General features: G+C 46.9%; 1 protein-coding gene across 8 annotated transcripts in view; it reads right to left on the reverse strand.

Moving 5' to 3' along the window:
* The window catches only part of MAPK4 (mitogen-activated protein kinase 4), a 118,275-nt gene that overhangs the window by 18,058 nt on the left and 87,088 nt on the right, over nucleotides 1-13,129 (reverse strand). For 6 of the 8 annotated variants that reach the window (XM_023531123.1, XM_023531119.1, XM_023531104.1 and 3 more), the window contains one exon: nucleotides 12,512-13,019. In XM_023531123.1, the coding sequence (XP_023386891.1) occupies nucleotides 12,512-13,019 (508 nt within the window). Of the gene's footprint in view, nucleotides 1-6,189; nucleotides 7,813-12,511 lie in introns of those variants that run through there. The other 2 variants (XM_011360553.2, XM_023531113.1) reach the window with 2 other exon arrangements.

The following is a 13,129-nucleotide window of genomic DNA, read 5'->3' on the forward strand; positions in this document are numbered from 1 at the left end:
TCATTGTGGATCCCAGAGAAGGACCCAGAACTGCTCTGTTCTCTGACTCCCTCATGGAGAAGCAGAAGCAAGTGCCCCCTGTTTCATGATTTCCCTCCTTCCTTCACAGAAGGTGCCAGGGGAGTTCTCCAGCCCTGGAGCTGAGCCCAGTTGCATCAGCTGCTCCAGGTCCCTGGAGACAGCTCTGGTCCTGGCTCTGTCTCTCTCATTAGCAGTGGGGCCTCAGATGAGCTCTTTAACCCTAGGGGCTCCCTAGTCGTCAGCCATCAAGTGAGGACAATAATTAACCTGCCCTGCCTCCTTCAGAGGGTTGGTGTGAGGACCCAGAGTTAGCACAGGTGGGAGGAACTCCGAGGGTGCATTATTACTAATTGGAGGAAAAATGTCAGGGCAGATATGATGATGTTGATCCCCCAGCTAAGGAAGCCATTGGCTGTTTGTGCTCTGTCATTAGCTTCTGACCCACATAACATTTGCAAATTGGTTGGGGTCAGGTTTGAGGGCAGCTAGTGACCACAGAACAGAGCTAAGACAAAGGCCTGCAGAGAACCAGATGCACAATTCAGCCTTCCTGCCCTGGGCTCCTCTGAGCTCAGCTTGTGATCTACTGACAATCTCCTGACGCGGTGATTCCTCAGGCCTATGAAGCCAGGCTGGGCAGGTCATGCTACGCTCTCGGGCTTGTCCTCCTGCACAGGGAACTGCAATTCCATCACAAAAGGCTGAGGGATTGAAAGCAGGAAAAATTCATCCCCAAGAGGAGTCCCACAGATCACAACTGCTTAACTGAGCTCGTCACTGGGAGGGCACATGGTTTCTGCAGGTGGTAGTGGTTCTGCATAGAAGATGCTGTAATCGAATCTTTATGATGACACTCTGGAATCCCCCACGCTCTCTAAAACCTGCTCTCTAGGTCATCTGAGGGCACAGGAGAGGCCAGCAGGGTCCAGTAGGGAGAATAAGGATGGCTCGTCTTTCCCTGCTGTCACAGACAACAGGGGGATCTTGTCAAGTGCGTGAGGGACAGTAGAGGGCAAACAAGCTATCACGGAAAAGAGGAGAAGGAAGCAAGGACAAGAGCTGGGGCAGCGTGGGACGAGGGCCTGCTCTTCTCGAATCAGCTGTGCCAGGGCGGGGCTCTTGGTTGGTGCTCCGCGTGCCCTGATGTGGAAGTCGCTGATGGACTTCTAAATGAGCACCCTTGGGGAGGCCAGGCCCTGCTCTCTAGTGTTTGCAGGGTGAAGGGTGGAAGGGGACAGTGATGGGTGCTCACAGCAGGGACCCATTCTGATTGGTCACCACCGATGTCTATTCTGATTGGTTGGTCTCCAAGCTCACCAATTGTTAAATATTTTGAATATCACCCCTAGTGTTTAACTTAGGTACTGGAACTAGTCTTTGGCCAAATTGCAAAAGTATGGAAATTTAGCAGGGGCTTCCTTTTCTGGTCTCCTTTGGCCCAAACACACTCCTAGTGCTTCCTAATTAATCCGTTTTGACAAAATTCATTCAAATAAGGGTTTTCTAATGTATTCCCACTCTTCTTCACACCTTCCATTTGTATCTTAGAAGAGAAACTGAAGTATGGTCAACTGCCTCAGTAAAGTTAGTGGTGGAAGCACAGGTATCTGAGAACAGAGACACTCCCCGCAATAGTGATTCACAGTCATAGTAAAAAAAAAAAAGAAAAAAAAGAGCTAATGTTTACTGAGTGCTTCCCAGATGCCTGGCACAGTGCTAAGCATTTCATACACATTTCATCTACTCTTCACACAGCCCTATGAAAAAGGATTTATTTTTATGAGAGTACGGAGCCAGCCCCAGGCAGGTTGGGTAACTTCCTCAGGGTCACAGGGCACCAGTCAGTGTCTGCCCAGTCCACCTGTGAGAAGGTGGCATGGCACACCCTGCCTGTGCCATGGTCCCCACAGAAGCAGCAGCCAAGGCTGGGCTGCCACACAGACTGGGGAGGTAAGACTTACATGTGTGACACAGCAGACGCTGTGGAGAAGGCTGTAGTGAGGGGTCAGCTTGCAAATGCTCCTGGCCCAGGTGCCGGTGTGCTTGACCCTTCTCTCTCAGGAACCGAGTAAGTCAGGTTGACCACACTTTTTGTAATAAATATGCTCTTGGTAAACTTATTCTTGCCGCGATTTCCCCGCCCTCCAACCTGAAAAGCTCACTGTGATAAATTATGCATGTTCATGCTGCACATTTTTGGGAATTATAGAAAAATAAAAAGAAGAGGGAAAAAGCCATGTGTCGTCCAACCATTATTAACATTTTGAAGTTTTTACCTAAGTCTATGTTTTAATTGTCATTCTTTTTTCCTTGTTTTAAACTGTTATGATCATATCAACTCTGATTCTTTCTTTGTTAACCTAATCATTATTACATAAACGTTTTCTATGTTATCGTAAACTCTTCAAAAACACCATCGAAAATAAGTTGTATAACATTCTACTTAGTGGACGAGCCATGGTTACTTAACTATGCCCTAACCTCCAACATGAATATGCTAAGTTCGGATTTTCATGTATCAGGTTTTCTCTAAGTAAAGTGGTGGAGTTTGCCAACATCTGAGTTCTGTGTATTTAGAAATTAAAGTGTCACGGTTGGTCATGTAGTTTGAATTGGGCTTTTTTTTTTTTTTTTTTTTTAGGATGAGTTTAAAATTGTATTGAAGTAGAATGAGAAGGTTCTATAGAAAATGTCCCTGAATCTCAATAAGGCATTTAGCTAAATGTCTTAGGACATTTTTGTGGAAAATGAAGAAACATGGGCCAGACAACCATATAATTATGTAAATTCACAACTGGTTAGACAACTAAACCCACAGAATGGTAGCTTAGGGTCAGTGCCACCCTGGAAAGAGGTGTCTAGTGGCCATGAGGCTAAGCCTTTCACCTAATCTCTTTATACATTTTTTAATCGGTGATATGAGTGAAGTCCTAGAAGACAGGCTTAAAATTTTAAAGATGTAAGGGAAAAGATTACGTGATAGAACAAAGATCCAAAAAGATCTCATCCAGTTGGAATATTTGCCTGAAGCCAATAAGATGAAATCTATCAGGGATAAGCATAAAGTCTTACACTTGGGCTAAAAAAGTCAACCATATAAATGTAAATTAGAGAATACCGACTTTAACAGAAGTTAGTTGGCTACAAGCTCAACATGAGCTAATAGTGTGACACAGCTGCCAAAAAACCACCTGCACCACGAACGGCGAGTCACGTACAGAGCAGAGATGTCACACTCCCACCGACTCTGCTAGCTAAATCACCCAGCATCTGTTCGAAGGCACATTTTAAGAAAGGGTCTGACATTTTAAGAAAGGGAGGGCAAGGAAAGGACAATCAGGATTTTGCGAGCTCTGGAAACACTGTCATCTGAATAGCCAACAAGGCAGTGTTACTCAGTGGCTAAAACCACGGCCTCTGAAGGCACTTCTGGCCTTTGAAACCCAACTCTGCCATTTATTAGCTGGGTGACCTTGAACAAGTTACTCTCCGTGCCTCAGTGTGTTCATCTATAAAATGGGGACAACGACAGCATCTATTATGGTAGGTCATTATGAGAATTAGGTAGGTTAAAACCTGTCGAGCACTAAGTACAGTGCCTGAATATTACTGTGTGAAGACGAAGGGGTTCTAGGCTGCAGAGATTGAAAGAGGCATGACAGATGGCTTCGAATATTTGCAAGCTTTATCCTGAGAGGCTCTTGAGGACCATGCTTGATTCAGTGCAAAGGTAGAGGCTTGGATTCTACATTAATCAGTCTATAAGTATTTAATGAACACATATTATGGGTCAGATACTGTGCTAGGTTCTAGGAATACAGAAATGAATGAGATCCATACTCTTTCCTAAGGGCCCCACTTTCTACTGGGGAAGAGGCATGTAAACATATAACCACAATAATGTGAGTATAACTGTTTTGGGCAACCAGAGGAAGATGTCATTTAACTCTCCCCTAGGGAGCTGGGCGAAGCTTTACAGAGGTGAGACTTTTGAATCTGTTCTATAGGGATAAGTAGGAATTTATGTGGGAGCAATGCGAACAGTGTGTGGAACCAGAGCTGTCATGAAGTATGCTGTTTTCCAAGGAACGGTGAAAAGTCAGTGACTTTACAGCACAAGGTGAGTGGGGTAGAAGCAAATGAAGCTGGAGATAAGAGCTGGCCTCACCCAGCTCAAAGAAGTGTGGTACTGGTGTAGAAGCTATCCGGGAAAGTCAGGATAATCATAGCAATATGATACTCCCCCCGAGCCTTCTATTCCTATACTACTGCCTTCTCAACAGGAAACCATCGCAAAGGCTAAAAAAAGAAACCACACTTCAAGAGAAAATTGAAAAGGATTTGATTCAATTTTCTAATCATCCTTCTTTGGTATAAACACAGGGAATTCCTGTCTCGAGAGTAAGTCAGTGTCATGTTCCTGAGACATTTACAACCTGGGAGTACTCAAGTGGAGAGACTATGGAGCAAAGACTGGAGGTTGGGACCCTTCCCAGCAGGACCAAAGATACCATATAAAAGGGAGTTCCCTTACCAGAAAATCTACTGGTATAAAGGGAAAGAGGAGCATGTTATTCAACATTCATCTTCCAGACTGTCCCACTTAATTCTGTTTAATAGTATTCATTAAGCATACTATAGGAATGTAGAGATAAGTAAGCCATCAACATTTCCTTCAAGGTGCTTAAAAATCTATTGTTAAAAAATAATTAGCTACATAGAGCATTACATCATTAGATGTTAGGGCTAGCCATTTCTGATCATGATGGATTTGCCCTCCTGTTGTAAGCAACTATATAACTGGACAATTCTACATACTGGATGTTTTCAGGCATTGGACAATTGGCTATGCAGGATCTCTGAGAGAAGGGAAGGAAAAACAAGGTGAACTTCATGTTCACCCTGGTACTCTCCCTGGGTAGATTTCCCAACCAAAGCACAAAGAGGTGGAGCAAAGCAGAACATAATCGTCTACTGAGCTTCAGAAGTAGAGACTAGAGTCTGGGGCTGCTGGAGCAGGAGAGGATACTGGAAAGGAAGAAGTCTCATAGGGTCAAGAGAATTTTGTTGTTGGGAGAAGGGGTTCCTCCACCGATCTCTGGCTGAGGGCTGTGCTACACATACACAGGGTGAGACTCTGTCAAGGTCTAGAAGAGAAAAAAAAGTTAGTTACTTTGGAACTAACAGCAGAAGAGGGATGTTAGAGGTTTCGGAGACACTGGATCTATAAGAGTTCCAGCCCAGGCAGAGGGGAAAAGCCTTGTTAACATTCCAGGCATTCAGATGAGATAATAGAAAGGCCAAGCTGCAGAAGTAAGGACTATGTTCTAGGGAAAGAGCTACTCTAGGCCTGCCCTGTCGAAGCCTAAAACCAAGCTTTAACAGAATCAAGGAGAAGCATCAGTAAATTAACTGCTGGCCACAACAAAATTCAACACTTGTTAAAGGAAGACAAAATAATTCAACTGCAGTGCCCACAAACAACCGAACATTACCAGAAATGTGGAGGAGCAGGCAAATGTGATCCGAATTCAAGAAAAAAGTAGTCGATAGAAAAACAGACCCCGAGGTGTCCCAGATGTTGAAATTATCAAAGACTTTAAAGAAGCTATTATAAACATGTTCAAGGATTTAAAGGAAGATATGGTCTCAATAAGTGAAGAGATGGGGAATCTCAGGACATAAATGGAAACTACAAATATGAACCAAATGGAAATTCCAGAAAGGAATTTCATCCAAAATGGAAAATTTACCAAATGACAGCAAATTAGAGATGGCAGAAGAAAGGGTCAGTGAAATTGAAGACAGAACCATAGGAATTATTCATTCTAAAAAAAGAAGAGAAAAAAGATTGGACAATATTTTGTGGCAATACCAAGCTGAGTTAACATATATGTAATCAGATCCCAGAGGAAAAGAAAGTGAGCAGAAAAAATAATTGTCCTTGCTCCAGTCTCTTTACCTGGGTACGTACTCCCAAGTTGTAAATATCTCAGGAACATGACAATAGTCTGTCTACAGATAGAATATTCCTGTGTTTACATTCCAATTGGTGAAGAAAAACATAATCAACTTCAGATCCAAGAAACTCAATGAATCCCAAATAGGATATATACAAAGAAAACCATTTCTGAGCACAGCAGAGTCACAGGTCTATACAAAGGGTGAACATTGGTATGAAGAGGAAGGCAGCAAAGCATGGCTGGTAGGCACTGGTCCAGCTAGGCCAGTCATTAGAATAATGCAACATCTGCAAATTGGTTGGAAAATAGCCACTGCGCCAAGCCCCTGATTTTCTTACTCATCATCTTGGCCTCATTTCCATATACCCCCAGTCCTCCCTATGTTCCAGCAATAAAAGGTCAATCCCTTGCAAGCGGAGCACCTCCAGGACCCTGCCTTAGGCCTCTGGCTGAACTTCTTTCTGACTGGTTGGGGCCTGGGCCATGCCAGTTGTTAAAGATTTATAATATTGCCCCTGGAGCTAAGTGGGGTTCCTTCCAAGGAAGGGAGTCCTGGGCGTGGTGTTGTAGGAGTGAGGACAGCATGAAGACCTTGCTCCTGGGGGTGGGGCTACAGTGGTAAGGGGAAAGGAGGCACTGAAAGCAAACAAAATTAGCTTTCCAAGTCTGAGTGTTCAGGGACACTTGACTCTCTAGTACAACCTCTGTTCTAATCCCCTAGGTCATATTTTCCCTTTTAAAAAGGGATATTGCATAGCCTTTTAAATAAATCTTTTCAGCTCCACTGATTTGGAATAATATGCTTAGCAGCTTAAGAATTTCTAGCTGGGTCTTCAGCAAGTTGTCCTTCCACGAGCCCACTTTCTCATGAAACCCTGGGCTCTCAGTACAGCTGGGCCTCTTCCAATGCTAGCACTGTCCTATTCTGGGATCCTGGGAAGCCATTTCTCACTCCTTCCACTTTGGGCTTTTCCATCTGCAATCTATAAGTACGTAGAACACCAAATGGGCACTTTCTTGGTCATCAGCAGAGACTCTATTTCGGCCACAGAAAAAAGCATTCCTCCTCCTAGGTTTAGTTGAAAGGGAATTTATGCTTTAGGAAGGCTTTCTGTGTGTCTTCTCAGGCAGACAGGGCAGACAAGAGGGCATCAAAGGAAGGCAGAGTGGCCAGGAGAGGAAGGAAGGAGGTGAGGTGGAACAACATAATTAAACCAGCATAAATGCTGCCAACCAAAACTCCACACAAAGCCTTTGGAAGCTGGCTGTATGTGTGTGGCATCATGTACCTCTTTGGCTCCTTGGGGACCTTGAATGGAACCACAAGCCTTAACAAACTACAGTCATTTGCTGAGCCTTCCATCATTCAGTCTCACTGAACTGTGAAAACCAATGTCTCCATTTTTAAATAACATCTAGTGAACTAGTTTACACCAGAATGAGTACATGTTTTCTAAAATCATTGTTCAAATCACCTAACTACTGTTAAAATCAAACCTACGATGAATTGACACTCCTTCTGCTTTAGGCCGTTGGTGTGTGTAGCTTTTCGCCAAACTTGAGTGATGGTTGACCGAGGTCCTAAAAGTCATCCTGCCTAAAACAATCTTCACAGTTCCCTGACACATTGCCTGACAACCCCACCACTGACAGTCCCATTTCAGTCCAGGTATCTGCTTCAAATGCACCTGTGTTGTCTGAGAGGAGTTCTTAGCCTTCTTCATTGCGCTGAAGTTGGAGAATCACAGCTGTAAGCACCAGCGAACACATCAGGAACATCAGCTTTCTGTGCACACACAAGCTATTCCATGTCTTCAGATCAGTAGTTCTGAAAAGTTAAGCATCAGAATCACCTGGAGGCTTGTTAGACAGCTTTCTGGGCCCCACCTCGAGTTCCTCATTCAGTAGGTCTGAGGTAGAACCTGAGAATTTGCATCTCGAACAAGCTCCCAGGTGAAGCCAATGCTGCTGGTCCAGCACCCACTTTGAGAATCACTGTACGAGTTGATTTCTAAGGAATCTTCATGAGACACAGAGGCAGAGTGTGAAAGCATTCTGATCATGAACAATGTCAGAAAACAGAGGGCTCTGAAACAGAGATGGGTCAGGACTCAAAGGCAGACCAGCTTAGCAGAAAACAGACTTTCTGGTAGGACCCGCCTAAACACAAGAGCCTCTCGTCGAACAAATTCCGATGGGCTTCCTACTCTCGCTTTCTTCCCTAGGTCTTTTCTGCCTACTGTCCCCGGGAAAGGCAAGTCTGCTGGCAATCTCCCGGCGGCCCCAGCGAGGATGAAAGGAGCTCCTTTCCCTGGCCACGGGTGGGCCCTTCCCGGAGGGGAGTGTTCATACAACTAATCAGGCTGTCAACACACTACTCAGCCCTCTGCAGATTCCCGGAGGCTCCTAACATTTCTTAGAATTTACACAGGACTCAGTGAAGTCTTCAACAACTTTTTTTTTCTCTTCTGAGATCATCTACTTTCTAATAGGATAGATTCAAAGGAAAACATGCTTCATCTGACCCTTCATCTGCTTTTTCTCAATATAAACAACATGGAACTCATTAGCAGGCCTGCCAAGAAGGCCTAACAGGACCACAAGCTAGGAAGCCACCCTTCGGGGAGGGCCTCATGACTTCAGTCATCATGGCAGGAGTTGGTTCCATATTTCAGTGGCAGGGACACTGACGTCTGGGTGTCTGCCTGGTATCACCATGGCATTTATTGGGCAGATAGTTCTGTTAGTGATCGTGCTTACATCCGAAAGCACTTGGACATCCCCACTTTCATTTGACTCTAACAAGAATCCTATGAAATAAGCAGAATGGGAATGATGACCGCATTTGGCAGACAAGACGACTCAGAAGAGAGGCTCAGAAAACACAGTGGACATGGAGTTGGAATATGGGTGCTTTACTCCTGGCTCAGCCATTCATCCTTGAGTGGGTCTTTTTTTTCCCTTGGGCCCTGGTTTCATCATGTGTAAAATAAAGGGAATAAATAAGATGATGGTGAGGTCTTCCTATAGATCTCTTATTCTAGGAATAAGCTGCACAAGGGAAAGACATGCCTGAGGTCATGCAATTAGTGAGGTGAGTCACTACGACACGGAGAGGCAAGTACTCCCCATGCCACCTGTGCTGAGAGCGAGCCTTCAGAGCACCTCCACTGCCACTCATTGCTATTTCCCTGACAGCGAGGTGCTACTGGGGCCTCTGGTTGTTCTCTGGAGCTCACAAAGACCGAGACTGCCAAGGGTGCCCAGAATGCTCCCTGACTGTGACTGGAGACCCAGCGCTGCCAGCTGCTTATCAGAGAAGAGTAGGCCATTTCCTTTGGCACTTTCTTCACCAGACACACACAGTGGGCACCTACCCTGAGCCAGGCCCCGCCCCATGCTAGATGACGGGATGCGGAAGTGGAGGAGACTTACTGTCCACCTAGGAGGAAGTAACAATAAGGAGTGAGAACCCAGGTGCTGCCTACTGCTGGGTGGGTTGTGCCTGGCCAAGGGGTTGGGTCCATCCCCCAGCTGGATCGCAAAGCCTGTCCTTGGCACTGAGTTGAATCAGCCTGAAAAAAGGGGGTACCTTTATATGTAACTCACACAAAGGTGCCAGCGGCAGCCCAGGTGAGCACAATCTCTTCAACGTGAGTGCAGGATCCACAAAACGTTAGGAGGGGTTTAGAGCAGTTCCGTGTAGACATCATCCTCCACTCCTGGCAAGGAGAATAGATGTACACGCCTGACCCCAACCAATCCATTGGCTGGAAGAAGTATGTGCTTGCTCTCTTTCTGAGAGTCAAATCTCCTAATCGCATGGAACCAGTGAACTCAACTAGCTTCCTATCTGTAATGTGCTGGTAAATGACTGACAGCCAACGAAATCAACTGGGCCATGTCTCTGGCACAGTGATTAGACTCCCCTGGGCAAATCGAGATGAACAGGACATGGCCCTCAAGGAACCAAGGGGCTCTCAGCCTAGGAGAGCACAAAAGACTCAGACACAAATACCCGTAAGACAGAGCAGAGAATGGTCAGTGCTAGAAGATCCAGGTTTGCGATGGGGAAAAAGCAACACGGGGATTCAGAGGAAGGAAAGAATAGTTCCACCTGGGGACCCAGGACGCCTTCGTGAAGGAGACGGCATATAGAATGGCCATCCATCAAGACGCAAGAAGGTCCAAGGTCTAGTGCCCCTTCTGCCACCGTCAGACAAGTAATCTTAAAACAGCCAGTTCTCTGTTTTAAAATGAACCATTTGCCCTAAGCGCCGGACAGTATTATGAGGATTAAATGCGAACTGATTGAAATGCACATCGGATAAATAAAAGCACCAAATATAAAGCCTTTTGCCATCTTTTGGGGAAAAGAGGGGAGGAAGCCAAAAGCAGAAGGTATAGGAGGGAGGAAGCGGGTGGGGGTGGGTGGTGCCTGCCGAACATGGGGCTGATATGAACACCTACTGGGCTCCGATGGTTTTTATAAACCTCCAACAGCTACTTTTATTGAAGAGAGCCCAAGAAGAGTAAGTCAGAGCATTTAAATTCCTCTGCGTCAGGAAAATGAAAGTCCCAATTGGAGAAGTGGCTTCCTGCCCTGAGTAACAGGGACCTGGGTGCCTCCCCCCGCCCCCCCCGCTCCCAGCACTGGGCTTGCAGCCGGTGTACACTCAGTAAACACTCATGAAATGGATAGACGGGGTCCCTACCACTTTCCAAGAGGCTTTACACTCACGCTCCACTTTGATTCATAACCACAAGCCAATGGTGCAGTCAGGGCACCTATTTCATCCCTGTCAAGGATGGGTAAACTAAGGCTCCCAGAGGGGAGTGCCCAAGTCCCAAGCCAGCGCCGCTGGATGGGAGCCCACACCTCTGCCTCCTCGCAGGGTCGCTTTCTCACACTGTGCACCTCCTCGAAATTATTATATTACCATGGCCAATCTTGCCCCAATCAACCACCTTCCCTGACTTTCCTAAAGGCCTACTACGTGCTGTTCGGAGCACTTGCTCTGTAATACTTCGCTTAATCAGACCCTATCACCAAGGGAGAACTTCTTATTGTTTCCAATGTACTGGTTTATTCCAATGCAGGTGGTTTTGTGCATCCCAGAAATAAGTGTGCCATGGATTCTCTTATTACCAAATAAGAATTCATTTGAGTTAAAACCTTTGGTTCAACTGTTTGGAGTCATTGCTCCTTAGAAGAAAGAGACGGTACAAACATCACGGGGCATTAGGAAGACCGGAGGACATTGTTTTGTTGTTGTTGTCGTTGTTGTTGCTGTTTTTACCATGGACATCCCTGCCTACATACTCGGTTGTCAGTTTTGACAGATGGCCTGGCTGCACGAGGAGGGCAGAGGGCAAGCTGATGGTTAAGGTGGCACCAAGGAGCTAGATAGAGCCAGCTGGGCTGATTTGGGCACTGAAATCTGGGCCAGAGTCCAAGTTCCAGCCAGTGAGGCAGGAACAGGGAGCACTGCCTCCCCTGTCCCCTAGAAACCCTCCCACTGCCGCTGTGCCAGACCGGTCAGTGCCTTTCTACGCATCTACGACTTTGGATAACGGAAAATAGGCCAAGTGAACATGTTCAAGGTCAGAGCTATCCTCCACTTTCATCATGCACCCAAGCCCCTTGGCTGATAACAGCTCATGATGCACCTAGGGAATGTTTTTATTCTAAAATTCATAGCACAAAGGTGTCGACAGGAGGTTGGAAATGACACTCAGCCCCCAGCTCTGGTGAGGGGTGCATGGTGATGTGTGCTCAAGCTGAGGTGCTCAGAGGCTCCCCTAACGTGGCAGGAACTGGGGGGTGGGAGCTGGTGGGAATAGAATTTCAGGGGTCTCCCAGCCCTGAAAGGGAGCAATGGATTAGGTAAGAAGAGGTCTAGGGCCTTGAGAACGAGTGTCAGTATCTCCACCAGGGTGGCCGGGTCAGCTCTGATCTCTGCAGATGGTGCAGCATTTAGCTACCCCCACATGGGGTCTCAATTGTACCATCCAGACACTCATAGCTTCAGTATTGCACTGAGGGGCCAGGGCATCATGGGATCTGAGAGAGCTGAGGCATTCACCGGACAATGAACACTGAAGACTAGTTGATCAGATTAACTGTTTATGTCTTGTCCACTGACAGAATGAGACACAGAGTGGGTCAGCTTTGATGGGAGGAGGCAACAGGGGTGAGAGAATGCTAGAGGCAAATTCACCAACCACATAATTTTAAAGCCATAGAGTTTAGAGCTGGAAGAAATCTTAGAGATCATCTTGTCCAACACTCTCTTATATAGCCCAGGGTTACTGGTCATGGCCCTGTAGCAGAGCCAAGACTGAGAACCAGACACTCCCCACGACAACAACTTTTCAAACCAGTGATCTCTCCAGCACCCTCCAGCCTCCCACAGACACTGACCCCAGTCCTCTGCTTCCCATGGAGCTAGGATACCCTCTGGGACAGCATGAGTGTTCTTGAGAATTCCACGGGCCTCCCCGATCAGCTATTCTGGCAGGCATACCTTGTGCGAATAATGCTGATCAACGATCCTTGCCAACCCGAAGTCCCCAATCTTGAGCACAAGGTCCTCCGTGCTGATGAAGATATTGGCGGGCTTCAGGTCCCTGTGCAGCACGTTGGCAGAGTGGATGTACTTGAGCCCGCGGAGCAGCTGGTACATAAACAGCTTTGCATGTTCCTCGGCCAGCGTGCCCTGCTCCAGCAGGCGGGCCAGGTCGGTCTCCATGTACTCTTGGACGATGTAGGCCACGCTGAACTTGAACAGCTCACCCTGCAGGTCGGCACCCTTGGGCCCCAGCACCTCATACACCTTCACGATGTTGTCGTGGTCCAGGCGCCGGATGATCTTGATTTCCCGGAGCGCATGCTTCATGCTGTGGGCATCGCTCAGGGTGATCTTCTTCACGGCCACCTTCCGGCAGGCTCTGCTGTCCGTGGCTGACAGCACCAGCCCATTGACGCCGAAGCCCAAGGGTTGGAAGTCAACAAAGCGCCCACCGAGGTCATACCCATAGACGCTGGCCATGCAGTCGCCCTTTTCGGCCATTGTTGGCTTAGTGGTGGTCAGGGGCTGCCCGTGTGACAAAGGGGCAGTGAGGAAAGGCCAAGTCCCAGCTAA

The sequence above is a fragment of the Pteropus vampyrus genome, unplaced genomic scaffold, assembly GCF_000151845.1.
Source record: "Pteropus vampyrus isolate Shadow unplaced genomic scaffold, Pvam_2.0 Scaffold3, whole genome shotgun sequence".
NCBI lineage: Eukaryota > Metazoa > Chordata > Mammalia > Chiroptera > Pteropodidae > Pteropus > Pteropus vampyrus.